Source organism: Oncorhynchus tshawytscha, unplaced genomic scaffold (assembly GCF_018296145.1).
Source record: "Oncorhynchus tshawytscha isolate Ot180627B unplaced genomic scaffold, Otsh_v2.0 Un_contig_4572_pilon_pilon, whole genome shotgun sequence".
NCBI lineage: Eukaryota > Metazoa > Chordata > Actinopteri > Salmoniformes > Salmonidae > Oncorhynchus > Oncorhynchus tshawytscha.
In genome coordinates this window covers 377,501-405,000 of record NW_024609806.1, presented here as the reverse complement: position 1 = coordinate 405,000, position 27,500 = coordinate 377,501, and the positions used below count along the sequence as shown (strand labels likewise).

At 49.7% G+C, this 27,500-nt stretch overlaps 1 protein-coding gene across 3 annotated transcripts in view; it reads right to left on the bottom strand.

Annotated features, from left to right (window-relative positions):
* creb5b (cAMP responsive element binding protein 5b) overlaps nucleotides 1-27,500 on the bottom strand; it is a 97,175-nt gene that overhangs the window by 18,217 nt on the left and 51,458 nt on the right. For all 3 annotated transcript variants that reach the window (XM_042318481.1, XM_042318479.1, XM_042318480.1), the window contains exon 7: nucleotides 25,521-25,631. In XM_042318481.1, the coding sequence (XP_042174415.1) occupies nucleotides 25,521-25,631 (111 nt within the window). The remainder of the gene's footprint in view (nucleotides 1-25,520; nucleotides 25,632-27,500) is intronic.

The following is a 27,500-nucleotide window of genomic DNA, read 5'->3' as shown; positions in this document are numbered from 1 at the left end:
CCCGTTCTATGGGACCAGTGAAACCATCAGCCTGTTAAGCCTGTTTCAGTCTGTTTCTGGCACAGCCATAGAGTTTATATCTGCCTGTCTGGCTCTCATCTCCTACTGTACTTACTAGGAACCACCTGACAGCATCGGGATTTATATCAAAGGTTAACCAATGTCATGGTCCTCTTAGCAGTGTTTCCTATATTCATTGGATAGATCAGTGCTACCTGATATTACCTTCATAGATCCTACTGCTGTCATGATTCCTGTTCTTCATATTACCTTCATAGATCCTACTGCTGTCATGGTTCCTGTTCTTCCTATTACCTTCATAGATCCTACTGCTGTCATGGTTCCTGTTCTTCCTATTACCTTCATAGATCCTACTGCTGTCATGGTTCCTGTTCTTCATATTACCTTCATAGATCCTACTGCTGTCATGGTTCCTGTTCTTCATATTACCTTCATAGATCCTACTGCTGTCATGGTTCCTGTTCTGTTCCCAGAACCTTCAGAAGCTAAAGCAATCCTTTCCTCTCTATTATAAGTACTTTAACATTAGCACTAATATAACTCTATAGACACACACACGGGCACGCACACACACGCACGCACGCACACACACACACTCAGCCACACACACACTCCAACACACACAACTCAACACTTCTCAGCAGGGCCGGCTCCAGGCATAAGCAAACTCAGTCGGGGTCTCAACTTACATTTGAGAGTTAGAATAGTAGAATACACAAGGTGCAAGTTCAACATGTGGTTGTGCATCAGCAGTTTTTCTGTTGTTTTGTTAGTCACTGACAGTCACTCAATTATCCATGTCAACCACTTCCACCTCCACCTCAGCCTCAACAGCGCTTCTCACAGTCAGCGCCTGGCCTAGACTGGCCTAGACTGGCCTGGACTGGCCAGACTGGCCTAGACTGGCCTGGACTGGCCTGGACTGGCCTAGACTGGCCTGGACTGGCCAGACTTGCCTAGACTGGCCTAGACTGGCCTGGACTGGCTAGACTGGCCTAGACTGGCCTGGCCCAGACTGGCCTGGACTGGCTTGGACTGGCTAGACTGGCTTAGACTGGCCTGGACTTGCCTAGACTGGCCCAGACTGGCCTAGACTGGACTGGCCTAGACTGGACTGGCCTGGCCTAGACTGGACTGGCCTGGCCAAGACTGGCCTAGACTGGCCTGGACTGGCCTGGCCTAGACTGGACTGGCCTAGACTGGACTGGCCTAGACTGGCCTGGACTGGCCTGGCCTAGACTGGACTGGCCTAGACTGGACTGGCCTGGCCTAGACTGGCCTGGACTGGCCAGACTGGCCTAGACTGGCCTAGACTGGCCTGGACCGGCCTGGACCGGCCTAGACTGGCCTAGACTGGCCTAGACTTGCCTAGACTGGCCTAGACTGGCCTAGTGTCCTGGAATGACCTAGACTTGCCTAGTGTCCTGGAATGACCTAGACTGGCCTACACTGGACTGGCCTAGCCTGGCCTGGACTGGCCTAGACTGGCCTAGACTGGCCTAGACTGGCCTGGACTGGCCTAGACTGGCCTGGTCTGGCCTAGACTGGCCTAGACTGGCCTAGTGTCCTGGAATGACCTAGACTTGCCTAGTGTCCTGGAATGACCTAGACTGGCCTACACTGGACTGGCCTAGCCTGGCCTGGACTGGCCTAGACTGGCCTAGACTGGCCTAGACTGGCCTGGACTGGCCTAGACTGGCCTGGTCTGGCCTAGACTGGCCTAAACTACAACACAGGGGTTAACATACCACAGAGACCAGACTACAGAACAGTGAGTTAGATCACATCTGTCTAGACTACAACACAGTGGGTTAGATCAGATCTGTCTAGACTACAACACAGTGGGTTAGATCAGGTCTGTCTAGACTACAGCACAGTGGGTTAGATCAGGTCTGTCTAGACTACAGCACAGTGGGTTAGATCCGATCTGTCTAGACTACAACACAGTGGGTTAGATCAGGTCTGTCTGCAGCACAGTGGGTTAGATCAGGTCTGTCTAGACTACAGCAGAGTGGGTTAGATCCGGTCTGTCTAGACTACAACACAGTGGGTTAGATCAGGTCTGTCTGTCTGCAGCACAGTGGGTTAGATCCTGTCTGTCTGCAGCACAGTGGGTTAGATCAGGTCTGTCTAGACTACAGCACAGTGGGTTAGATCAGATCTGTCTAGACTATAGCACAGTGGGTTAGATCAGATCTGTCTAGACTACAGCACAGTGGGTTAGATCAGATATGTCTAGACTACAGCACAGTGGGTTAGATCAGATCTGTCTAGACTATAGCACAGTGGGTTAGATCAGATCTGTCTAGACTACAGCACAGTGGGTTAGATCAGATATGTCTAGACTACAGCACAGTGGGTTAGATCAGATCTGTCTAGACTACAGCACAGTGGGTTAGATCAGGTCTGTCTGTCTGCAGCACAGTGGGTTAGATCCTGTCTGTCTGCAGCACAGTGGGTTAGATCAGGTCTGTCTAGACTACAGCACAGTGGGTTAGATCAGGTCTGTCTAGACTACAGCACAGTGGGTTAGATCAGATCTGTCTAGACTATAGCACAGTGGGTTAGATCAGATCTGTCTAGACTACAGCACAGTGGGTTAGATCAGATATGTCTAGACTACAGCACAGTGGGTTAGATCAGATCTGTCTGTCTGCAGGCTGCAGCACCGGGGGGTTGAGAATACTGGAGTCTGATGGTGGATCTGGACTGAGATCAGGGCTGTGAGGGAGAGTGCTGGCTATAGCCTGATGAGCTCTGGCTCAGAGTAGCGATATAATGCTTTGGCCTCTGTCTGTCTGTCCGTCCGTCCGTCCGTCCGTCCGTCCCTAACCTCCATTAGCTCTGTGAGAGTTGGTAAAATGGAAGTGTGAGTGAAGCAATCAATCACATAACTGGTTTGTGAAAAAAAGCGAGCACCAAAACCAATGGTGATTCTGGCCACTGTATCTGTTGCTTATAACAAAGCATCATTAGATGTGTATTTACTGTCTAGACCCCCTTACTAAATGTACACTACACCTAACAGATAAAAAGCAGATACCACATCACTAATATTCCCCAGACTGCTGACATGGACACCTTCCATGTGGCTCTACTGTCTGAGGAAGTCATCTGACCCTGACAGGCCACCATAACACCTTCCCATTCAGCCTTCAACCTGTCAATCAACACCCAGACCTGGGGCCCCTCCCCTGCGATAGCGGGAGCCAATCAGGCTGGGCAGCTGTCCGCCTATCTTCCACCACTCAATCATAGCAGCCAATCTCATGTCCTGAGCCACGTTCCCACAGAGGCCAGAGCAGAGACCCAGCCGGTGGAATGTGACTGCCCCATCCACCACTGTCTGCTCTGCACTGCACTGCAGACCCACTAATGTGCCTGTCTGGGGCTGGGGGAAGGGGTATAGGGCTGGGAGGTGAGGCTGGGGCTGTGGCTGGGGTTGGGGCTGATGTTGCCTGGCTCCATGCCAGCCAAACGTCAGGGGAGTGGGGGATAGAGGGGTGGAGGGAGAAGAGGCGGGGGAGTGGATAGCTTCCAGTCTCCCCTCCACTCACACAGACAGAGAGAGTCAGCCTGGCCTCGGGGCCCAGCAAAGTGCTCATTTATCAGCCCTGTATTGTGAGAGGAGTCCAGCTGGCAGGGCCGCCTCTACTATCTATCTGGCTTTTAACTGAATTAACCTCCATCAGGAGGAGAGGAGAGGCCTCCCGAACAGCACCAAATAGTATATTTATAGTGCACGAGGGCCCAAGTCACAATAAGTGCACTCTAAAGCCTAAAGGAATAGGGTGCCATCTGGGATGCAGGTCCAGTGTGTCACAGTCAGGCAGCGTACTGTAGCTAGTAGAGTCCGCTCTCAAGGTTAAAACACAGTGCTAGCTACACCCGACACACACAGCATGTAACCATAACAACAGACACACTCAAGACAGAGAGAGTTGAACTCACAGAACTCATAATCAAGCAGTACATTGTACCAGCCACAGCTGAGACTAGCCACACAGCAGAGAAGAGAAGCACTGATGGAGGTACGTAACAATGGACTTCACCTACGATACAGTCAGTCTGAGTTGTAGTTCTACAACACAAAACGTTCCACTGCACATGACACTACTAAACAACGGTCTGTAGGATTAAAAAACAAAGCATCTAAGAGAACCAGGCAGGGAACTGTGAACCAGGCAGGGAACTGTGAACCAGGCAGGGATCTGTGAACCAGGCAAGGATCTGTGAACCAGGCAGGGATCTGTGAACCAGGCAGTGAACTGTGAACCAGGCAGGGATCTGTGAACCTGGAACCAAATCAACCTGTCATGTATTACAGCAAACAAAGCAACTCTGTCGCAAACGAGAAGAGAGAGAAATATATTGATAGAGAGAGAAATATAGAGATAGAGAGAGAAATAGAGAGATAGAGAGAAATATAGAGAAAGAGAGAGAAATATAGAGATAGAGAGAGAAATATAGAGATAGAGAGAGAAATAGAGAGATAGAGAGAGAAATATAGAGAAAGAGAGAGAAATATATTGATAGAGAGAGAAATATAGAGATAGAGAGAGAAATAGAGAGATAGAGAGAGAAATATAGAGAAAGAGAGAGAAATATATTGATAGAGAGAGAAATATAGAGATAGAGAGAGAAATATAGAGATAGAGAGAGAAATATAGAGATAGAGAGAGAAATAGAGAGATAGAGAGAGAAATATAGAGAAAGAGAGAGAAATATATTGATAGAGAGAGAAATATAGAGATAGAGAGAGAAATAGAGAGATAGAGAGAAATATAGAGAAAGAGAGAGAAATATAGAGATAGAGAGAGAAATATAGAGAGAGATGAAGATAAAGAGAGAGAAAGATATATAAAGAGAGATATATAGAGATAGAGATAGAGAGAGATGAAGATAAAGAGAGAGAAAGAGAGAGAAAGATATAGAAAGAGAGATATATAGAGATAGAGAGAGATGAAGATAAAGAGAGAGAAGGAGAGAGAAAGATATAGAAATATAGAGATAGAGAGAGATGAAGATAAAGAGAGAGAAAGAGAGAGAAAGATATAGAAATATAGAGAGAGATGAAGATAAAGAGAGAAAGATATAGAAAGAGAGATATATAGAGATAGAGAGAGATGAAGATAAAGAGAGAGAAAGAGAGAGAAAGAGAGAGAAAGAGAGAGAAAGATAGAGAGAGATGAAGATAAAGAGAGAAAGATATAGGTAAGAGAGATATATAGAGATAGAGAGAGATGAAGATAAAGAGAGAAAGATATAGAAAGAGAGATATATAGAGATAGAGAGATGAAGATAAAGAGAGAGAAAGAGAGAGAAAGATATAGAAATATAGAGAGAGATGAAGATAAAGAGAGAAAGATATAGAAAGAGAGATATATAGAGATAGAGAGAGATGAAGATAAAGAGAGAGAAAGAGAGAGAAAGAGAGAGAAAGATATAGAAATATAGAGAGAGATGAAGATAAAGAGAGAGAAAGAGAGAGAAAGAGAGAGAAAGATAGAAATATAGAGAGAGATGAAGATAAAGAGAGAGAAAGAGAGAGAAAGAGAGAGAAAGATATAGAAATATAGAGAGAGATGAAGATAAAGAGAGAGAAGGAGAGATAAAGATTCCCTCACCGTGATACAGGCCAGGTTCCCACTCTTCTATTCGCTGGTTTCATCTGACACAACTGAATGACTTGGCTCAAACTGTCCCAGATCTAACTCAGCTCCACTAAGCTGAGCCCAAACTTATGGCCCTGGCAGGCTGCATTCGGACCCACAGTGACGCAAATGAACAGACCGACGGGCCTTCCACGGTGATGATCATCAGCAGGCTTGTGGTTACGTCCCAAATGGCACACTATTCCCTATATAGTGCAGTACTTTTGACCAGAGTCCTATAGACCCTGGTCAAAAGTAGTGCACTGTAAAGGATAATAGGGTGCCATTGGGGACGTAACCACTGTCTCTCCCAAACCCCTTCATCATGACCTCTAATGTACTTTAACACATGGTTGTGTTTGGCTCAGACTGTGCTCATCACCCAGACTTAACCACCACCTGCATTAACCTGTAATAACACACACACACACTGGTTTCTCTCTCTCCCCGCGGCTACATGTAGCCAGGCCACAGAACAGTCATTATGTCAGTGCAGGTGTTGGCCTGTAGTGTTGGTAGTAGGTGTTCTGACAGCGGAGGATGGTACACAGTGTGGAGGAAGAGGACAACAGTCTGGTGTTTAGATGTACCAACCCTGTCTCAACCTATCAGCCATATAATACAGCAACAAAAAGAGCTGGTAAGATGGAAAAGTAATGATATAACTAACGATATAATCACCATTTATTAGGAGGGAGAATATAGACAGTAGTAATGACACAGGTTGTCAAGGTTCATTTGTCTTTTACCATTCAATGTTCCACGTTGATAAAATGCTGCCACACAGATTAAACATAAAACCCCAGCTACTGGACTGAAGATGCTTTCTCCCGGAGGGAAGAAGCCATTTACTGTCTGATGTCTAAACCCTGACCTCTGACCTCTTGACCTCCTGTATCACCGATCCCCCCCTCTCATTAATGTGGTGACATTAACGATATTTATTCATGCTGTCTTCCTATTTGACACCAGCTCAGTGGCCCGGTGTGACTGATGTCCGTGTGAGTGCTCCGGCCACGTCCTGAACAGCCACTCAGGTTTCCCCTGTTCCCTCCCTGGCTGGCCATATGACTTCATCACTATTAACCCCGAGAGGAGAACGCCAGAGAGGGGAAGAACAGGGACGAGAGGGAAGAGATGGAGCCTGAGCCGGGATGAGTCAATCAAACCAGATCAGGTCAGGGGGACACACTTTCATTCCTCTTAAGAGTGGAGCAGAGGGCTCTCTGGGGACCTGAGGCCCTGGAGTCGCCAGAGTCATCACTAGTTAGGGAACATTGAACCTAACCTAACCAGGCCTGTATGTGGGGTTACAGAACATTGAACCTAACCTAACCAGGCCTGTATGTGGGGTTACAGAACATTTAACCTAATCTAACCAGGCCTGTATGTGGGGTCACAGAACATTGAACCTAACCTAACCAGGCCTGTATGTGGGGTTACAGAACATTGAACCTAACCTAACCAGGCCTGTATGTGGGGTTACAGAACATTTAACCTAATCTAACCAGGCCTGTATGTGGGGTCACAGAACATTGAACCTAACCTACCCAGGCCTGTATGTGGAGTTACAGAACATTGAACCTAACCTACCCAGGCCTGTATGTGGGGTCACAGAACATTAAACCTAACCTACCCAGGCCTGTATGTGGAGTTACAGAACATTGAACCTAACCTACCCAGGCCTGTATGTGGGGTCACAGAACATTGAACCTAATCTAACCAGGCCTGTATGTGGGGTCACAGCACATTGAACCTAACCTACCCAGGCCTGTATGTGGGGTCACAGAACATTGAACCTAACCTACCTAGGCCTGTATGTGGGGTCACAGAACATTGAACCTAACCTACCTAGGCCTGTATGTGGGGTCACAGAACATTGAACCTAACCTAACCAGGCCTGTATGTGGGGTCACAGAACATTGAACCTAACCTAACCAGCCCTGTATGTGGGGTTACAGAACATTGAACCTAATCTAACCAGGCCTGTATGTGGGGTCACAGAACATTGAACCTAACCTACCCAGGCCTGTATGTGGGGTCACAGAACATTGAACCTAACCTACCCAGGCCTGTATGTGGGGTCACAGAACATTGAACCTAACCTACCCAGGCCTGTATGTGGGGTCACAGAACATTGAACCTAACCTACCCAGGCCTGTATGTGGGGTCACAGAACATTGAACATAACCTACCCAGGCCTGTATGTGGGGTCACAGAACATTGAACCTAACCTACCCAGGCCTGTATGTGGGGTCACAGAACATTGAACCTAACCTACCCAGGCCTGTATGTTGGGTCACAGAACATTGAACCTAACCTACCCAGGCCTGTATGTGGGGTCACAGAACATTGAACCTAACCTACCCAGGCCTGTATGTGGGGTCACAGAACATTGAACCTAACCTACCTAGGCCTGTATGTGGGGTCACAGAACATTGAACCTAACCTACCCAGGCCTGTATGTTGGGTCACAGAACATTGAACATAACCTACCCAGGCCTGTATGTGGGGTTACAGAACATTGAACCTAACCTACCCAGGCCTGTATGTGGGGTCACAGAACATTGAACCTAACCTAACCAGGCCTGTATGTGGGGTCACAGAACATTGAACCTAACCTACCCAGGCCTGTATGTGGGGTCACAGAACATTGAACCTAACCTACCCAGGCCTGTATGTGGGGTCACAGAACATTGAACCTAACCTACCCAGGCCTGTATGTGGGGTCACAGAACATTGAACCTAACCTACCCAGGCCTGTATGTGGGGTCACAGAACATTGAACCTAACCTAACCAGGCCTGTATGTGGGGTCACAGAACATTGAACCTAACCTACCCAGGCCTGTATGTGGGGTCACTTTTAAAGTGGTAAAGAAATATTAACCTGGGCTTTAAATGGACAGAGAAGAGAGTGAGCAGCTATATTAAAACCCTGATTTGTTTCAATACCCTGCGTCATGTCAGTCTCTTCTCGTCAGACATGTTCAGCCAGTTAGCTGTTTACTCTGTACTGTACTTCTGCTAACAGGATTTATAATGAGGTTACACATCTTAACTTTCCTGGTAACAATCTTTGTGGGCCCAGACCCTTCTAACTCTCCTCCCCCCAGCCCCTAAAAACCACAGCATGGGTTCCCTGTCTGCGGCAGCTATACAAGGGAGGGAGAGAGTGTCAGTGAGCCCCTGTGCCATAAATGTAGAGGGTATAATTCCTCCCAAACACCTCCTCAACCTCCCCACCCCTCCCCAAACACCTCCTCAACCTCCCCCACCCCTCCCCAAACACCTCCTCAACCTCCCCCACCCCTCCCCAACACATCCTTAACCTCCCCCCCCCTCCCCAACACATCCTCAACCTCCCCCACCCCTCCCCAACACCTCCTCAATCTCCCCCACCCCTCCCCAAACTTCTCCTCAACCCCCCCCCCCCTCCCCAACACATCCTCAACCTCCCCCACCCCTCCCCAACACCTCCTCAACCTCCCCCACCCCTCCCCAACACCTCCTCAACCTCCCCCAACACCCCCTCAACCTCCCCCCCCACCCCTCCCCAAACACCTCCTCAACCTCCCCCACCCCTCCCCAACACATCCTCAACCTCCCCCACCCCAACCACTCCTCAACCTCCCCCCCCCCCTCCCCAACACCTCCTCAACCTCCCCCACCCCCCCCCAACACCCCCTCAACCTCCCCCACCCCTCCCTCAACACCTCCTCAATCTCCCCCCCCCCTCCCCCAACACCTCCTCAACCCCCCTCCCCCCCCCCCAACACCTCCTCAACCTCCCCCACCCCCTCCCCCAAGACCTCCTCAACCTCCCCCCCCACCCCTCCCCAACACCTCCTCAACCTCCCCCAACACCTCCTCAACCTCCCCCACCCCCCCCAAACACCCCTGCAATCTCCCCCACCCCTCCCCAACACCTCCTCAACCTCCCCCACCCCCCCCCCAACACCTCCTCAACCTCCCCCACCCCTCCCCAAACACCTCCTCAACCTCCCCCACCCCTCCCCAACACCTCTTCAACCTCCCCCACCCCTCCCCAACACCTCCTCAACCTCCCCAACACCTCCTCAAACTCCAGCACCCCCAACATCTTCTCAACCTCCACCACCCCTTCCCCAACATCTCCTCAACCTCCCCTACATCTCCTCAACCACCCTCAACACCACCACCTCTACCCACCAATGCCTGCCTTCCATACCCACTATCCACTCCTCCATGTGTGCTCCCCCCATTAGCTCACTTTTATTACATTACCCACATTCCCCAGAGAGGCAGGAACCTCTCCCCCACTCCTCCCTCCACCTCTCCTGTACCCCCTCTCTGCTAAACTGATTTCTTATGGGACTACAGGAGGACGACAGGCAGCCTGGTGGAAAGTAGTGGGAGTCTCTCTGTACTGTAACTAGAGTCACTCCTTCCTTCCCTTCCCCCACTGGGCCGAGGCGAGCACAGCCTCCCTGTGGCCCCAGAGGAGGGAGGGAGGGAGATGGACAGATGGACAGATGGAGGAAGATGGGCTGTTCTGTTCTGCCAGGCCCAGACGACCCCGGTATGTTGCAGTGCTGTTCATACGTAGCCACATTGGTGCGCAGGGCAGGCAGTGAGATGCACACACACCTACAGTGGAGGCTACACCCCCCCCCCCACACACACACACAGCAGGCTAAACATACACTTGGCAGCCTCTCTCTCTCTCTCTCCCTCTGCCTCTTTCTCCCTCCCTCTCTCCCTCTCTCTCTTTCCTCCCTGTCAGTCTAATGGATTGGCCTTTCTGCCTCCAGACTCTACATCCCCACTGGTTCCTCTTGTAAAGCAGGGCTCTGTGGACCAGCCGACAGGGTTATTACTACAAAACCCCAGCCTCTGGGGGGAGAGGGGCAGAGGAAGACAGACAGACAAGGAGAGAGAGCTAGAGAGAGATAGAGGGGGAGCGGGGGCGAGCTAGAGAGAGAGAGAGACATATGCTCACAGGAGCACAGTCAGGAACAAAGTGCCTGGACTAATCTAATGTTAGAGGCAAATTGAAACAAAAGGCACCTTGCTGAGGCTATTTCAGATAGAGAGTAGAAGGAATGTGGAAAGTAGTGCTTCCAAAATCATTCATCTGAATCATAAATTGAAATATTTATTTGACAGTTTGTATTAATAGACTCTGATACCCACCCGGCACAGCCAGAAGAGGACTGGCCACCCCACATAGCCTGGTTCCTCTCTAGGTTTCTTCCTAGGTTTTGGCCTTTCTAGGGAGTTTTTCCTAGCCACCGTGCTTCTACACCTGCATTGCTTGCTGTTTGGGGTTTTAGGCTGGGTTTCTGTACAACACTTTGAGATATCAGCTGATGTACGAAGGGCTATATAAATAAATTTGATTTGATTTGAAATAAATTTGATTTGATAAAGTTTGTTTATCGGACATATACTGAACAAAAATATAAACCCAACATGCTACAATTTCAAAGATTTTCCTGAGTTACAGTTTATATAAGGAAATGAGTCTATTTGGATTCATCAGGCCCTAATCTATAGATTTCACATGACTGGAAATACAGATATGCATCTGTTGGCCACAGCCACCTTAAAAAAAGGGCAGGGGAACATGGGACCAAAACTTCACAAACTTTATATTTTATATATATATTTTTTTATACTTTATATTTTTGTTCAGTGTGGTTACACAGGTCGCTAGACTAACAGATCACTTTCCCTAGCTGTGTTGTCGTCTTTACCGTAGCTGAAACAGTTAACAACTGGGTCAACTGTTGACTGGTTAACAACTGGGTACATTGTTGAATGGTTAGCAACTGGGTCAACTGTTGACTGGTTAACAACTGGGTCAACTGTTGAATGGTTAACAACTGGGTCAACTGTTGACTGGTTAACAACTGGGTACATTGTTGAATGGTTAGCAACTGGGTCAACTGTTGACTGGTTAACAACTGGGTCAACTGTTGAATGGTTAACAACTGGGTCAACTGTTGACTGGTTAACAACTGGGTCAACTGTTGAATGGTTAACAACTGGGTCAAATGTTGACTGGTTAACAACTGGGTCAACTGTTGAATGGTTAACAACTGGGTCAACTGTTGAATGGTTAACAACTGGGTCAACTGTTGAATGGTTAACAACTGGGTCAAATGTTGACTGGTTAACAACTGGGTCAACTGTTGAATGGTTAACAACTGGGTCAACTGTTGAATGGTTAACAACTGCCTCTGATTGGCTAACCACCGGCATTTACCTCTTTTTTATTTTTCATTTTGTTACTTTTACCCCTTTTTCTCCCCAAGTTCCTGGTATCCAATTGGTAGTTACAGTCTTGTCTCATCACTGCAACTCCTGTACGGACTCGGGAGAGGCAAAGGTAGAGAGCCGTGCGTCCTCCGAAACCACACTGCTTCTTGACACAATGCCCACTTAACCCAGAAGCCAGCCGCACCAATGTGCCGGAGGAAACTCTGTGCACCTGGCGACCGTGTCAGTGTGCACTGCGCCCGGCCCACCGCAGGAGTCGCTAGTGAGTGATGGGACAAGGACATCCCTGCCGGCCAAACCCTCCCCTAATCCGGACGACGCTGGGCGATTTATGTGCCGCCCCATGGGTCTCCCGGTCGCAGCCGGCTGTGACAGAGCCTGGACTCGAACCCAGAATCTCTAGTGGCACAGCTAGCACTGCGATGCAGAGTCTTAGACCACTGCCCTACTCGGGAGGCCCCTATAATCGACTTCTAATTGTGTTTTCCTTCAGAATGTGTTTCTCTTGTCATTATGAACTAACATGTCACATGCTACATTTAGCTGTAGCATTTACTCTAACATTGGGAACCAAACCTGACAGAGTGATGAGAGAGAGAGGTGACACCCACAGCCATGAGGAAGTGATGTTACTGACAATACGTTAACAGGCAATGAATCTCATGGGAAATAGGAAGTCTGTACTAATGAGTGAATCTATGACACTATGTAAGAAATGTTAACAGGAAGGGGTGTGGTTGACATTGATGTGTTCACAGTTGTTGTTGAGGAGTTGTACTTAGAAAACTGTAGATGAGGAACTGGTCAGAGAGGTTAGATAAAGTGTTAGCCATCTCCCCATCTGGTGTTGGCTGGCCGGCTGGCTGGTTTACCCTGGCCTAGCCCTGCCGGAGGGGAGAGAGCCCTGGAGGCTAGTCCTGTCCCATTCACAGGCCCTGAACCGTACCCTGAAGGCCTTCACACATACGCCTCCCATCAGCCTCCCATCAGCCTCCCATCAGCACAGCTAAAACAACACGCAGTCACCCAAAGACAAATACAGCAGACACACTGCTCCGCCCCTGCCCTCTGTTCCTCTGTCCCTCTCCCACACACACACATGTTCACGCGTGAAAAAAACACACACACACACACACACACGCACACATGCACACAGAGAGGAACTCACAAGTAGAAAAGAGGTGTTTTGAGCCATATTCCTATGCTTGTGAATATGACTGTGGTCCATGGTTGTGGGTGGGTCGTGACCCTACTCTAGCTCCTGGTGTGGGCACCATGGTGGAAGGAGACTCCCACCTCTATAACTCCCTCCCTCTATCTCTCCCTTCCTTGTCAGGCCTCACCACAGATCAGCTGGCAGACACACACACTGTTAGTGTTAGTGTTTTAACCCTTCACTGTACACCCTCACCAAGCTCACATTTTCTGAGAAACTGTCGGGGGAGAAATACTGCCGTTTGACAATATGTAGAAGGATGCTAGTTGACCTGTAAGTCTCTGTATCCCTGTTAGTTCTCCTCCGTTATGCCTCACTTTACCCTGTACAGACACACACTGCAAGAGGCACTGTTTGTCTCAACACACACACACAGTGCAAAAGCACGCTCACGACACACACAAACACAGCACGCTCGCTCACACACAGGCACAGTTTAACCCTACACACTAGCAGTCAGTCTGTTGTGACAGAACGGCTGCAGCAGTAGAGCTCACGTTCAGTTGTGTCCTTGGCTCACCGTCCCTCTCTCTCCAATGACATCACTCCCTGACAATGCCACCATTCATACAGATGTTGCTTTCAAAACCTGGAGATACACTCCTATTGTCTGCTGCTGAAATTCTTCTATAACACAACCCATGGTCTAGCCAGAGGTGATGTCTGTTTCTCTCTCTCTCTCTCTCTCTCTCTCTCTCTCTCTCTCTCTCTCTAGCTCTCTCTCTCTCTCTCTCTCTCTCTCTCTCTCTCTCTCTCTCTCTCTCTCTCTCTCTCTCTCTCTCTCTCTCTCTCTCTCTCTCTCTCTCTCTCTCTTGCTCTCTCTCTCTCTCTCTCTCTCTCTCTCTCTCCTCTCTCTCTCGCTCTCTCTCTCTCTCTCTAGCTTCTCTCTCTCTCGCTCTCTCTCTCTCTCTCTCTAGCTCTCTCTCTCTCTCTCTCTCTCTCTCTCTCCCTCTCTCTCCGACTGTCTGTCTGTCTCTGTTTCTCTCTCTCTTTTTCTAACTCTCCATCTTTCTCTCTCTCATACCATTTAATGGTGTAAGTAGTTACAAATGACTTGATGCAGTTAATCACTCAACATGGAGTGAAGGTGACTTCACAGTTAATCACTCAACATGGAGTGAAGGTGACTTCACAGTTAATCACTCAACATGGAGTGAAGGTGGAAATTGCCTCTTCTTTCTTGGCCTCATTGAACAACTCTGTAAATATGACTCTCTTGTACACTTGGTATTTCTGACCTACATATTTGATGTATTTTGCAGAATTCAGTACAACAAGTATTTCAATGGTCAAATAAAACTATAGTTTGATCAGGTTTTAAAACAATATACAAGTTTAGTAGGATCATAAAACTAAAACTGTGATGATGAAGAGTTGAGGTGAAAAAAATCCATCGGCTCAAACTCCAACTCTTGCATCAGGATGGCTGTGATGGCTGGTCTCGGTGCATATTATGAAATGTTTCTTTAAGAGAAACTCGCTTTTTTCCCTCAAGTAAAAAGGAGTACATTTAGAGCGCGCCAAGAATGATGTCATGGGCCCATCCAGTGCCAGGTCCGTGGCCAACAGAGCTGCAGTGTAGGAACATATAGTATTGTTTACCTCATAAGAAACTCAGCACCAAGCCTGACGCTTAGTGACACATTTATTGTCCCTAGTAACAATGTAAACAATAGATAATTACCCAGATAATAAATAACACATTTTTATACACGAGCTGCAGCTCAGAAGCAGAGCTTTTTAAATCTGTCCGCATTTTTCTAAACCAACTGAACGGCAGAGTGAAAGGAACAGGTGATAACAGCTTTACATTCAACAGATACGAACCCACGGTCGGAGACTCTACACCACTTTCAAATTGGAACCCGCTCACATTTTTGACTTATGTCCCGTGGTTGGCACACAGAGAGACATTGTGTGGAAGTTGATAAGGGCTTGTTGTGGCTCTTCCTGTCCACAGAAATGGAGAGAGAAAGACTTTCATCAAACAAACAATGACATCAAACCATCTAAAAAATAGACTGTCAGGAATAGAATAGTGTGTTTCCACAAACACAAACACACACAGCGTGTCTGCACACTTGTACAACTATGTCAGCTGCTTCTGAGCGAGTGGTGCAGGGCTGGACTGAGATCAGGGCTGTGAGGGAGAGTGCTGGCTATAGCCTGCTGAGCTCTGGCTCCGAGTAGCAATATAATGCTCTGTCTGTCTGTCTGTCTGTCTGTCTGTCTGTCTGTCTGTCTGTCTGTCTGTCTGTCTGTCTGTCTGTCTGTCTGTCTGTCTGTCTGTCTGTCTGTCTGTCTGTCTGTCTGTCTGTCTGTCTGTCTGTCTGTCTGTCTGTCTGTCTGTCTGTCTGTCTGTCTGTCTGTCTCTGTCTGTCTGTCTGTCTCACCTCTCCACAGCATTTCCTCCACCATGCTGTGAGGGTCAGCTATCCTGACATCCCTAATGCACAACACACACCACCGTATTCCCCTGACCCCACACCACCTTAACACAACACACCACCCTGTCCCCTGACCCAACACACCACACCACCCTATTCCCCTGACCCAACACACCACACCACCCTATTCCCCTGACCCAACACACCACCCTATTCCCCTGACACCACACCACCCTATCCCCTGACCCAACACAACACACCACCCTATTCCCCTGACCCAACACACCACACCACCCTATTCCCCTGACCCAACCACCACCCTATCCCCCCAACACAACACACCACCCTATTCCCCTGACCCAACACACCACCCACCCTATCCCCTGACCCAACACACCACCCTATCCCCTGACCCAACACACCACCCTATCCCCTGACCCAACACAACACCCTATCCCCTGACCCAACACACCACACCACCCTATCCCCTGACCCAACACACCACCCTATCCCTGACCCAACACACCACACCCTATTCCCCTGACCCAACACACCACCCTATCCCCTGACCCAACACACCACCCTATCCCCTGACCCAACACACCACCCCTATCCCCTGACCCAACCCACCACCCTATCCCCTGACCCCACACAACACACCACCCTGACCCAACACAACACACCACCCTGACCCAACACAACACACCACCCTATCCCCTGACCCAACACACCACCCTATCCCCTGACCCAACACACCACCCTATCCCCTGACCCAACACAACACACCCTGCATCAGGCCTCCCTGTATCAGCCCTGCCTTCAGCCCTGTATCAGCCCTCCTTATTTCAGTCCTATCAGCCCTCCCTGTATCCTGTATCAGCCCTGTATCAGCACTCCCTGTATCCTGTATCAGCCCAGTATCAGCCCTCCTTGTTTCAGTCCTATCAGCCCTCCCTGTATCCTGTATCAGCCCTGTATCAGCACTCCCTGTATCCTGTATCAGCCCTGTATCAGCCCTCCCTGCATCAGCCAAGTATCAGCCCTGTATTAGCCCTCCTTGTGTCAGCCCTCCTTGTGTCAGCCCTGCCTTCAGCCCTGTATCAGTCATTCCTGTATCAGCCATTCCTGTATCAGCCCTGCATCAGCCCTCCCTGTATCAGCCCAGTATCAGCCCTGTATCGGCCCAGTATCAGCCCAGTATCAGCCCTGTATCGGCCCAGTATCAGCCCTGTATCAGCCCAGTATCAGCCCTGTATCAAATCACATCAAATCAAATTTTATTTGTCACAGACACATGGTTAGCAGATGTTAATGCGAGTGTAGCAAAATGCTTGTGCTTCTAGTTCCGACAATGCAGTAATAATCCAACAAGTAATCTAACTAACAATTCCAACAAAAAAAACTACTGTTTTATACACAGTGTAAGGGGATAAAGAATATGTACATAAAGATATATGAATGAGTGATGGCACAGAGCAGCTTAGGCAAGATACAGTAGATGGTATTGAGTACAGTATATACATATGAGATGAGTATGTAAACAAAGTGGCATAGTTAAAGTGGCTAGTGATACATGTTTTACATAAGGATGCAGTAGATGATATAGAGTACAGTATATACGTATACATATGAGATGAATAATGTAGGGTATGTAAACATTATATAAGGTAGCATTGTTTAAAGTGGCTAGTGATATATTTTACATCATTTCCCATCAATTCCCATTATTAAAGTGGCTGGAGTTGTCAGTGTCATTGACAGTGTGTTGGCAGCAGCCACTCAATGTTAGTGGTGGCTGTTTAACAGTCTGATGGCCTTGAGATAGAAGCTGTTTTTCAGTCTCTCGGTCCCAGCTTTGATGCACCTGTACTGACCTCGCCTTCTGGATGATAGCGGGGTGAACAGGCAGTGGCTCGGGTGGTTGTTGTCCTTGATGATCTTTATGGCCTTCCTGTAACATCGGGTGGTGTAGGTGTCCTGGAGGGCAGGTAGTTTGCCCCCGGTGATGCGTTGTGCAGACCTCACTACCCTCTGGAGAGCCTTACGGTTGTGGGCGGAGCAGTTGCCGTACCAGGCGGTGATACAGCCCGCCAGGATGCTCTCGATTGTGCATCTGTAGAAGTTTGTGAGTGCTTTTGGTGACAAGCCGAATTTCTTCAGCCTCCTGAGGTTGAAGAGGCGCTGCTGCGCCTTCTTCACGATGCTGTCTGTGTGAGTGGACCAATTCAGTTTGTCTGTGATGTGTACGCCGAGGAACTTAAAACTTACTACCCTCTCCACTACTGTTCCATCGATGTGGATAGGGGGGTGTTCCCTCTGCTGTTTCCTGAAGTCCACAATCATCTCCTTTGTTTTGTTGACGTTGAGTGTGAGGTTATTTTCCTGACACCACACTCCGAGGGCCCTCACCTCCTCCCTGTAGGCCGTCTCGTCGTTGTTGGTAATCAAGCCTACCACTGTTGTGTCGTCTGCAAACTTGAGGATTGAGTTGGAGGCGTGCGTGGCCACGCAGTCGTGGGTGAACAGGGAGTACAGGAGAGGGCTCAGAACGCACCCTTGTGGGGCCCCAGTGTTGAGGATCAGCGGGGTGGAGATGTTGTTGCCTACCCTCACCACCTGGGGGCGGCCCGTCAGGAAGTCCAGTACCCAGTTGCACAGGGTGGGGTCGAGACTCAGGGTCTCGAGCTTGATGACGAGCTTGGAGGGTACTATGGTGTTGAATGCCGAGCTGTAGTCGATGAACAGCATTCTCACACAGGTATTCCTCTTGTCCAGATGGGTTAGGGCAGTGTGCAGTGTGGTTGAGATTGCATCGTCTGTGGACCTATTTGGGCGGTAAGCAAATTGGAGTGGGTCTAGGGTGTCAGGTAGGGTGGAGGTGATATGGTACTTGACTAGTCTCTCAAAGCACTTCATGATGACGGAAGTGAGTGCTACGGGGCGGTAGTCGTTTAGCTCAGTTACCTTAGCTTTCTTGGGAACAGGAACAATGGTGGCCCTCTTGAAGCATGTGGGAACAGCAGACTGGTGTAGGGATTGATTGAATATGTCCGTGAACACACCGGCCAGCTGGTCTGCGCATGCTCTGAGGGCGCGGCTGGGGATGCCGTCTGGGCCTGCAGCCTTGCGAGGGTTAACACGTTTAAATGTTTTACTCACCTCGGCTGCAGTGAAGGAGAGTTCGCATGTTTTCGTTGCAGGCCGTGTCAGTGGCACTGTATTGTCCTCAAAGCGGGCAAAAAAGTATCAGCCCAGTATCAGGCCTTCCTGTATCAGCCCAGTATCAGCCCAGTATCAGCCCTTCCTGTATCAGCCCTGTATCGGCCCTCCCTGTATCAGCCCTGTATCAGCCCAGTATCAGCCCTGTATCAGCCCAGTATCAGCCCTTCCTGTATTAGCCCTGTATCAGCCCAGTATCAGCCCAGTATCAGCCCAGTATCAGCCCTTCCTGTATCAGCCCTGTATTAGCCCACTATCAGCCCTCTATTTTTGTATAGTTTTTAAAATGTAACCTTTATTTGTCTAGGCAAGTCAGTTAAGAACAAATTCGTATTTAAATCAAATCAAATACTATTTTATTGGTCACATACACATGGTTAGCAGTTGCTAATGAGAGTGTAGCGAAATGCTTGTGCTTCTAGTTCCGACTGCAGTAATATCTAACAAGTAATCTAACAATTCCCCAACAACTACCTAATACACACAAACCTACAGGGATGGGATAAGAATATGTACATGTAAATATATGTATGAGCGATGGCCGAGCGGCATAGGCAAGATGCAATAAGATAGAGTATATACATATGAGATGAGTAATGTAAGATATGTAAACATTATTAAAGTGGCATTGTTTAAAGTGACTAGTGAGTCTCCATGTAGGCAGAAGCCGCTCTGAGTTAGTGATTGCTGTTTAGTAATCTGATGATAGAAGCTGTTTTTCAGTCTCTCGGTCCCAGCGTTGATGCACCTGCACTGACCTCGCCTTCTGGATGATAGTGGGGTGAACAGACAGTGGCTCAGGTGGTTGTTGTCCTTGATGATCTTTTTGGCCTTCCTGTGACATCGGGTGCTGTAGGTGTCCTGGAGGGCAGGTAGTTTGTCCCCGGTGATGCGTTGTGCAAACTGCACCATCCTCTGGAGAGCCTTGCGGTTGAGGGCGCTGCATTTGCCGTACCAGGCAGTGATATAGCCCGACAATTGTGCATCTGTAAAAGTTTGTGAGGGTTTTAGGTGACAAGCCAAATTTCTTCAGCCTCCTGAGGTTGAAGAGGCGCTGTTGCGCCTTCTTCACCACACTGTCTGTGTGGGTGGACCATTTCAGTTTGTCTGTGATGTGTACGCCGAGGAACTTCACTTCCGACCTTCTCCACTACTGTCCCTTTGATGTGGATATGGGGGTGCTCCCTCTGTTGTTTCCTGAAGTCCACGATCATCTTCTTTGTTTTGTTGACGTTGAGTGAGAGGTTGTTTTCCTGACACCACACTCCGAGTGCCCTCACCTCCTCCCTGTAGGCCGTCTCGTCATTGTTGATAATCAAGCCTACTACTGTTGTGTCGTCTGCAAACTTGATGATTGAGTTAGAGGCGTGCATGGCCACACAGTCATGGGTGAAAATTGAGTACAGGAAGGGGCTGAGCACGCACACTTGTGGGGCCCCAGTGTTGAGGGTCAGCGAAGTGGCAATGTTGTTTCCTACCTTCACCACCTGGTGGCGGCTCGTCAGAAAGTCCAGGATCCTGCTGCCTCTCTGGAAGGCAACCCTTGCCCTAATTTCGTCCACCTTGTTGTGTAGAGACTGGACATTGACGAGTAGTATACTCGAAAGCAGTGTGCACGCCTTCGAAGCCTGACCAGGAGGCCGCTCCGTCTACCTCTTCTGTGGCGACGTTGTTTTGGGTCGGCCTCTGGGATTAGATCCAATGTCCTGGGTGGTGGTCGGAACAAAGGATCCGCTTCAGGAAAGTCGTATTCCTGGTCGTAATGTTGGTAAGTTGATGTCGCTCTTATATCCAATAGTTCTTCTTGGCTGTATGTAATAACACTTAGGATTTTCTGGGGTAACAATGTAAGAAATAATACAGAAAAACACTAAATACTGCATAGTTTCCTAAGGACATAGGAATCTCTGTCGATGCTATCTCGCCATCTTACAATGACGGCGTACACCGGCCAAACCTGGATGATGCTGGGCCAAATGTTTGCCGCCCTATGGGACTCCAAATCACAGCAGGTTGTGATACAGCCTGGAATCAAACCAGGGTGTCTGTAGTGACGCCTCAAGCACTGAGATGCAGTGCCTTAGACCGCTGCACCACTCGGGAGCCCCACTGTATCAGCCCTCCCTGTTTCCGCCCTGCCTTCAGCCCTATATCAGCCCTCCCTGTATCAGCCCTGTATCAGCCCTCCCTGTATCAGCCCTTCCTGTATCAGCCCTATATCAGCCCTCCTGTATCAGCCCTATATCAGCCCTCCCTGTATCAGCCCTCCCTGTATCAGCCCTCCCTGTATCAGCCCTCCCTATATCAGCCCTCCCCTGTATCAGCCCTCCCTGTATCAGCCCTCCCTATCAGCCCTCCCTGTATCAGCCCTCAGCCCTCCCTGTATCAGCCCTCCCTGTATCAGCCCTCCCTGTATCAGCCCTCCCTGTATCAGCCCTCCCTGTATCAGCCCCCTGTATCAGCCCCTGTATCAGCCCTCCCTGTATATCAGCCCTCCCTGTATCAGCCCTCCCTGTATCAGCCCTCCCTGTATCAGCCCTCCCTGTATCAGCCCTCCCTGTATCAGCCCTCCCTGTATCAGCCCTCCCTGTATCAGCCCTCCCTATATCAGCCCTCCCTGTATCAGCCCTCCCTATATCAGCCCTCCCTGTATCAGCCCTCCCTCAGCCCTCCCTGTATCAGCCCTCCCTCCCTGTTTCTGCCCTGCCTTCAGCCCTATATCAGCCCTCCCTGTATCAGCCCTGTATCAGCCCTCCCTGTATCAGCCCTGTATCAGTCCTCCCTCCCCTGTATCAGCCCTGTATCAGCCCTCCCTGTATCAGCCCTCCCTGTATCAGCCCTCCTGTATCAGCCCTCAGCCCCTTCCTGTTTCAGCCCTCCCTTTTCAGCCCTCCCTGTTTCAGCCCTCCCTTTCAGCCCTCCCTGTATCAGCCCTCTCTGTATCAGCCCTCCCTATATCCACCCTGCCCTCAGCCCTGTATCAGCCCCCTCCCTATATCAGCCCTTATCAGCCCTGTCATCAGCCTCAGCCCTGTATCAGCCCTCCAGCCCTGTCAGCCCTGTATCAGCCCTCCCTGTATCAGCCCTGCCCTTCAGCCCTCAGCCCTCCCTGTATCAGCCCTGTATCAGCCCTCCCTATATCAGCCCTCCCTGTATCAGCCCTCCCTATCAGCCCTCCCTGCAGCCCTCCCTATCAGCCCTCCCTATCCTTCCAGCCCTCAGCCCTGTATCAGCCCTCCCTGTATCAGCCCTCAGCCCTCCCTGTATCAGCCCTGCCTATCCCCTCCCTATATCAGCCCTCCCTATATCCCTGTATCAGCCCTCCCTGTTTCAGCCTTCAGCCCTCCCTCCCTGTATCAGCCCCCTCCTGCCCTGTATCAGCCCTCCTGTATCAGCCCTGTATCCCCTCCCTATATCCGCCCTGCCTTCAGCCCTCCCTGTATCAGCCCTCCCTGTATCAGCCCTCCCTATATCAGCCCTCCCTGTATCAGCCCTCCCTATATCAGCCCTCCCTGTATCAGCCCTCTGTATCAGCCCTGTATCAGCCCTCCCTGTATCAGCCCTCCCTGTTTCAGCCCTCCCTATATCAGCCCCTCCTGTATCAGCCCTCCCTGTATCAGCCCTGTATCAGCCCTCCCTGTATCAGCCCTGCCTTCAGCCCTCCCTGTATCAGCGCTCCCTGTATCAGCCCTCCCTATATCAGCCCTCCCCTATAGCCCTCAGCCCTCCCTGTATCAGCCCTCTTTCAGCCCTGTATCAGCCCTCCCTGTATCAGCCCTCAGCCCTCCCTATATCAGCCCTCCCTATATCCAGCCCTGCTTATCAGCCCTCCCTGTATCAGCCTCCCTGTATCAGCCCTCCCTGTATCAGCCCTGTATCAGCCCTGTATCAGCCCTCCCTATATCCGCCCTGCCTTCAGCCCTCCCTATATCCGCCCTGTTCAGCCCTCCCTGTATCAGCCCTCCCTGTATCAGCCCTCCCTATATCCGCCCTGCCTTCAGCCCTCCCTGCAGCTCATTAACTATTTACACTAGAGACAGACAGAGACAGGTCTCCCTAGGCCTCCTAGCAGCTCAGCCCCACCGCAAAATCTATTAGCCGTCATTAGCCCCCTCAGCAGCAGCACACACTCCCACTGGGCAGGAGAGGGTTAACTCCGCCAGGGGAGGCCTTCAGTTACCACAACACACATCTCTCTCTCCAGTATCTTTTATCAATTTCTGTCTTTCAAATTCTCTCTTTCTCACCCTCCCCATTTACTCTCTCTCTCTCTCTCTCTCTCTCTCTCTCTCCCTCGCTCTCCCTCACTCTCCCCCTCGCCCTACCCCTCCCCCTCGCCCTCCCTCTGCCCCTCGCTTCCTCCCTCCCTCCCTCTCCCCCTCCCTCCATCTCTCTTAATGTAAATGTTCCTGTAGTGAGCGGCTGGGCCAGGGGTCTGAGGCTCTGAGGTTGTAAAGCTGGGGGGGTGTGGGGTTACAGTGAGGGAGATTTCCCATTGGCGGAAAGTCAACATGGTCCAGGGTAACGCGATTAGGGCTGGATCGAGTGCATCGCAGGGGACATATGGACCTGATCACGCTGCAGACACCCGATAGCACGGCCGTATTTATCGACTTGGCCCGGGTGCGGATATTACAGACACCAGAGATCCCCTGAAACCCCTGTTCCCCCCGCTTCCCCATCCCTTCCCCACTCCGTCCGTCAGTTCCTTATGAAAACCACGCTGGAGATCTGAGCCTGATAAGCCGATTAGCCTCTCACTCTCTGTCCACAATCATGGGATTCCATCAGGACCTTTCAAGATATCCGGGCCATTCAAAATGTCAGGGCCCAAATCTCCAACCATCTGGTCATGAATAGAGAATGAATGAATATCTGACTGGTCAAGCAGCCTGTAGGTTGGTCCAGTAATCAAGCCTGGGTCGTTTTCTGAGGACTGTCTGCTTGTGTTTATTAGTGGCCTTGGCATTTACAATTCAATTAAAACGATAGGCGAGAGGGGAAAATAAAAGGAAAAGATCTGTGTGTCTGGATGGAGGCCAAGGCAGAGATAAGACTAAAACACTAATATTGTCTTACTCCAGCGTGTTACCATAGGAACAGCAGGAGAGATCCAAAAGACTAAAAAGACGATCAATCTAGAGAGAGAGGAGGAGGAAGAGGGACACGTAAGTGCCCTGAGAATGCACCCTCTCTCTCCCCCCCTCTCTCCCTCTTTCTCTCTCCCTCCCTCTCACTCTTTCCCTCTCTCTCCCTCTTTCTCTCTCTCTCCCTCTTTCTCTCTCTCTCCCTCTCCCTCTTTCTCTCTCTCTCTGTCTCTCGCTCTCTCCCTCCCATCGCTACTTCTCTCTGTCTTTCCTTCTCTCTTCCCTCTCAATCTCACCAACCTCAGTAATCAGTGGGCCAGCACTTTATTCTGACCAGCCACTTGCCTTAGACCACCTCCTTCTGTCTCTCTGCCTCTCTCTGCTGCTCTCTGCTGCTCTCTCTCTCTGCCTCTCGCTCTCTCTCTCTCTCTCTCTCCCCTACTCTCTCTCTCTGCCTCTCGCTCTCTCTCTCTCTCTCTCTCTCTCTCTCTCTCCCCTACTCTCTCTCTCTGCCTCTCTCTCTCTCTGCCTCTCTCTTCCGCTCTCTCTCTGCTGCTCTATCTCTGCCGCTCTCTCTCTCTGCCTCTCTCTCTCTCTGCCTCTCACTCTCTCTCTGCCTCTCTCACTCTCTCTCTGCCTCTCTCTCTCTGCCTCTCTCTCTCTCTCTCTCTGCCTCTCTCACTCTCTCTCTGCCTCTCTCTCTCTCTGCCTCTCTCTCTCTCTCTCTCTCTCTCTCTCTCTCTGCCTCTCACTCTCTCTCTGCCTCTCTCACTCTCTCTCTGCCTCTCTCACTCTCTCTCTGCCTCTCTCTCTCTCTCTCTGCCTCTCTCACTCTCTCTCTGCCTCTCTCTCTCTCTCTCTGCCTCTCTCACTCTCTCTCTCTCTCTCTCTCTCTGCTCTCTCTCTCTCTCTGCTCTCTCTCTCTCTGCCTCTCTCTCTCTCTCTCTCTCTCTCTCTCTCCTCTCTCTCTCTCTCTGCCTCTCACTCTCTCTCTGCCTCTCTCACTCTCTCTCTGCCTCTCTCTCTCACTCTCTCTCGGCCTATCTCTGCCTCCCTCTTTCGCTCTCTCTCTGCCTCTCTCCGCTTCTTCTCTCGTTCCTCTACCCCTTCTCCTCCCTCTCTCCTTTCTTCTGTCATCTCCTATATCTTCCCTCCTCTCCTCCCTCTCTTTTCCCTCTACCCCCTCTCCATTTCTCCCTCTCTCTCTCCCTCGCAGTCCTCCCTCTCTCTCACTCCCCCTCCTCTCTCTAACTGCCTGCTTTGTGAGGGATGAGGTCATTCCATTTCCATCCCGCTGTGTTAAACTAGTGCTAACAAGTTGCACAATTCCACAACATGTTCTGTACATTAAGATATACATCAGTCAGCCAGTCGGTGCAGTGCGGTGGGCAGCCCAGCCGCAGCCACATAAAGGGCCTTTTATTCAGGCTCTCTGAGACTCCAGCCCAGCGCTGCTCTGCTCCTACAGGTTCAGACCTAGCAGCTTTGATTCCACACGCGCACACACACACACACACAAAATGATGAAATCCGAGAGTTTAAAGCAAGCGCAGCTTTTTGTTGGCATGGCCAAGTGGAAAAGAGAACGGTATAACGGCATCTGCATGTGTGTGTTTTTATTATTCAGGTGTATTTAGTGTGTGTATGTGTGTGCTGGTGAGGATTGAGACTCACCAGTTTGGCCTCAGAGTGCATGGAGGGTCCGTGAGGGGAGGAACAGGAGCTGGGATGGTTGGGGCCCTGCATACCCATCATACTGGAACACATAGACATCTGCCTCTCCATCTGAGGACCACAACAATATATCACACTACGGCAACACACACACACACAAACACACACACACACACACAGACACACACACACACACACACACACGCACACACACACACACACACACACACACACACACACACACTGGCTTCCTGTTTTAACTCCCTCACTGCTGGGCTGGCTTCCTGTTTTAACTCCCTCACTGCTGGGCTGGCTTCCTGTTTGTGTGTGTTCTGGTCAGCTCTAGTTGCATGCTGTGTGTGGTTGTTTGTATGGGTTCTCTGTGTGTGGTTGTTTCTATGGGTGATGTGTGTGTGGGTGATGTGTGATACAGGGTCAGATGTTTAATGGTTAAAGTGGTGATTAAAGGGGACCCACACCCACACCCCACTAACCCTCCCCCAAACACCCCCTGATGTCCCCACTACCCCACTAACCCCCCAACAACCCCCAACCCCTGATGTCCCCCACTACTACCCCACTAACCCCCAACAACCCCCAACCCCCTGATGACCCCCACTACTGCACTAACCCCCAACCCCTGATGACCCCCACTACCCCCTGATGCACCTCTCCCCATCCACAGAGGCCCAGCACCAGAACCCCTCTACACAGCCTTAATTGCTCTAAGTGTGTTTTGTGTATAAATATCACCCAAACCTGCACCCCTTTCCTGACCAGTCAATCTTCCTCCAGAAAGGCTAAGCTCCTAATTTAATAAACATGGGAGGTTTTTTCCACACCATAAACACAGCCTGTCTTGTGTTACCATGAGAACATATGTGGTATCATTAGAATTATGATACGGGGAGCTTTCTCCGAGTTGTTATCATTCCCTGTCTGTCTCCCACTACTGCACCGACCTCAAATCTCATTGGCTTGATTAGAATATAGTGGGAGATGAAGAGCCAGTGTCTGAAAGCCACACTGCAGGAGATGGTCGTTTGGATAAATAGTGATGAATCATTTATATTGTGGGAAATACGTGGGAAAACTCACAGATATTACAGACTGAAAGAGGGGATAAGATGTGTGTGTGTGTGTGTGTGTGTGTGTGTGTGTGTGTGTGTGTGTGTGTGTGTGTGTGTGTGTGTGTGTGTGTGTGTGTGTGTGTGTGTGTGTGTGTGTGTGTGTACATCAGTGGAGGCTCCTCAGAAGAGGAAGGGGAGGACCATCCTCCTCAGTGAATCTTATAAAAATAAAAATGGTAAAACATTTAAAAAGTTTTATAAAACTATACTAAATATATTCACGTCACCAAATAATTTATTAAAACACACTATTTTGTAAAGAATGTCTACAGTAGCCTTAACAGCACTCTGTAGGGTAGAACCATGGTGTTGCTGGAAGACAGCTAGCTTCCGTCCTCCTCTGGGTATATTGAATTCAATACAAAACCTAGGAGGCTCATTGTTCTCACCCCCTTCCACAGAAGGTAGCTAGCGCTGCAGTGCATTCAATTTATAGTTGACTTAAAGAGAGTGAAAGACAATAGTTGAACAGTTTTGAACAAATTAATTTATTCCAATATGAAGAAGAATCAAGAGAAATATATATAGAGAGAGAGAGTTTTTACACTTTCAGTTTCACTTACTTATCTAGAAAATGCAGCTAGCTAGTTTAGCCTACTGAAACACCCTGCTCAAACAGAGGGATGCTAAGTTAGCTAGCTGGCTATGACGTTCCAACACAACACTGGAACTCTTCCAAGTCAAGGTTTTACTAACTTATTGCCCCCGGGGCCCGTGGGTGTAACTTATTGCCCCTGGGGCCCGTGGGTGTAACTTATTGCCCCTGGGGCCCGTGGGTGTAACTTATTGCCCCTGGGGCCCGTGGGTGTAACTTATTGGCCCCGGGGCCCGTGGGTGTAACTGCTGACGG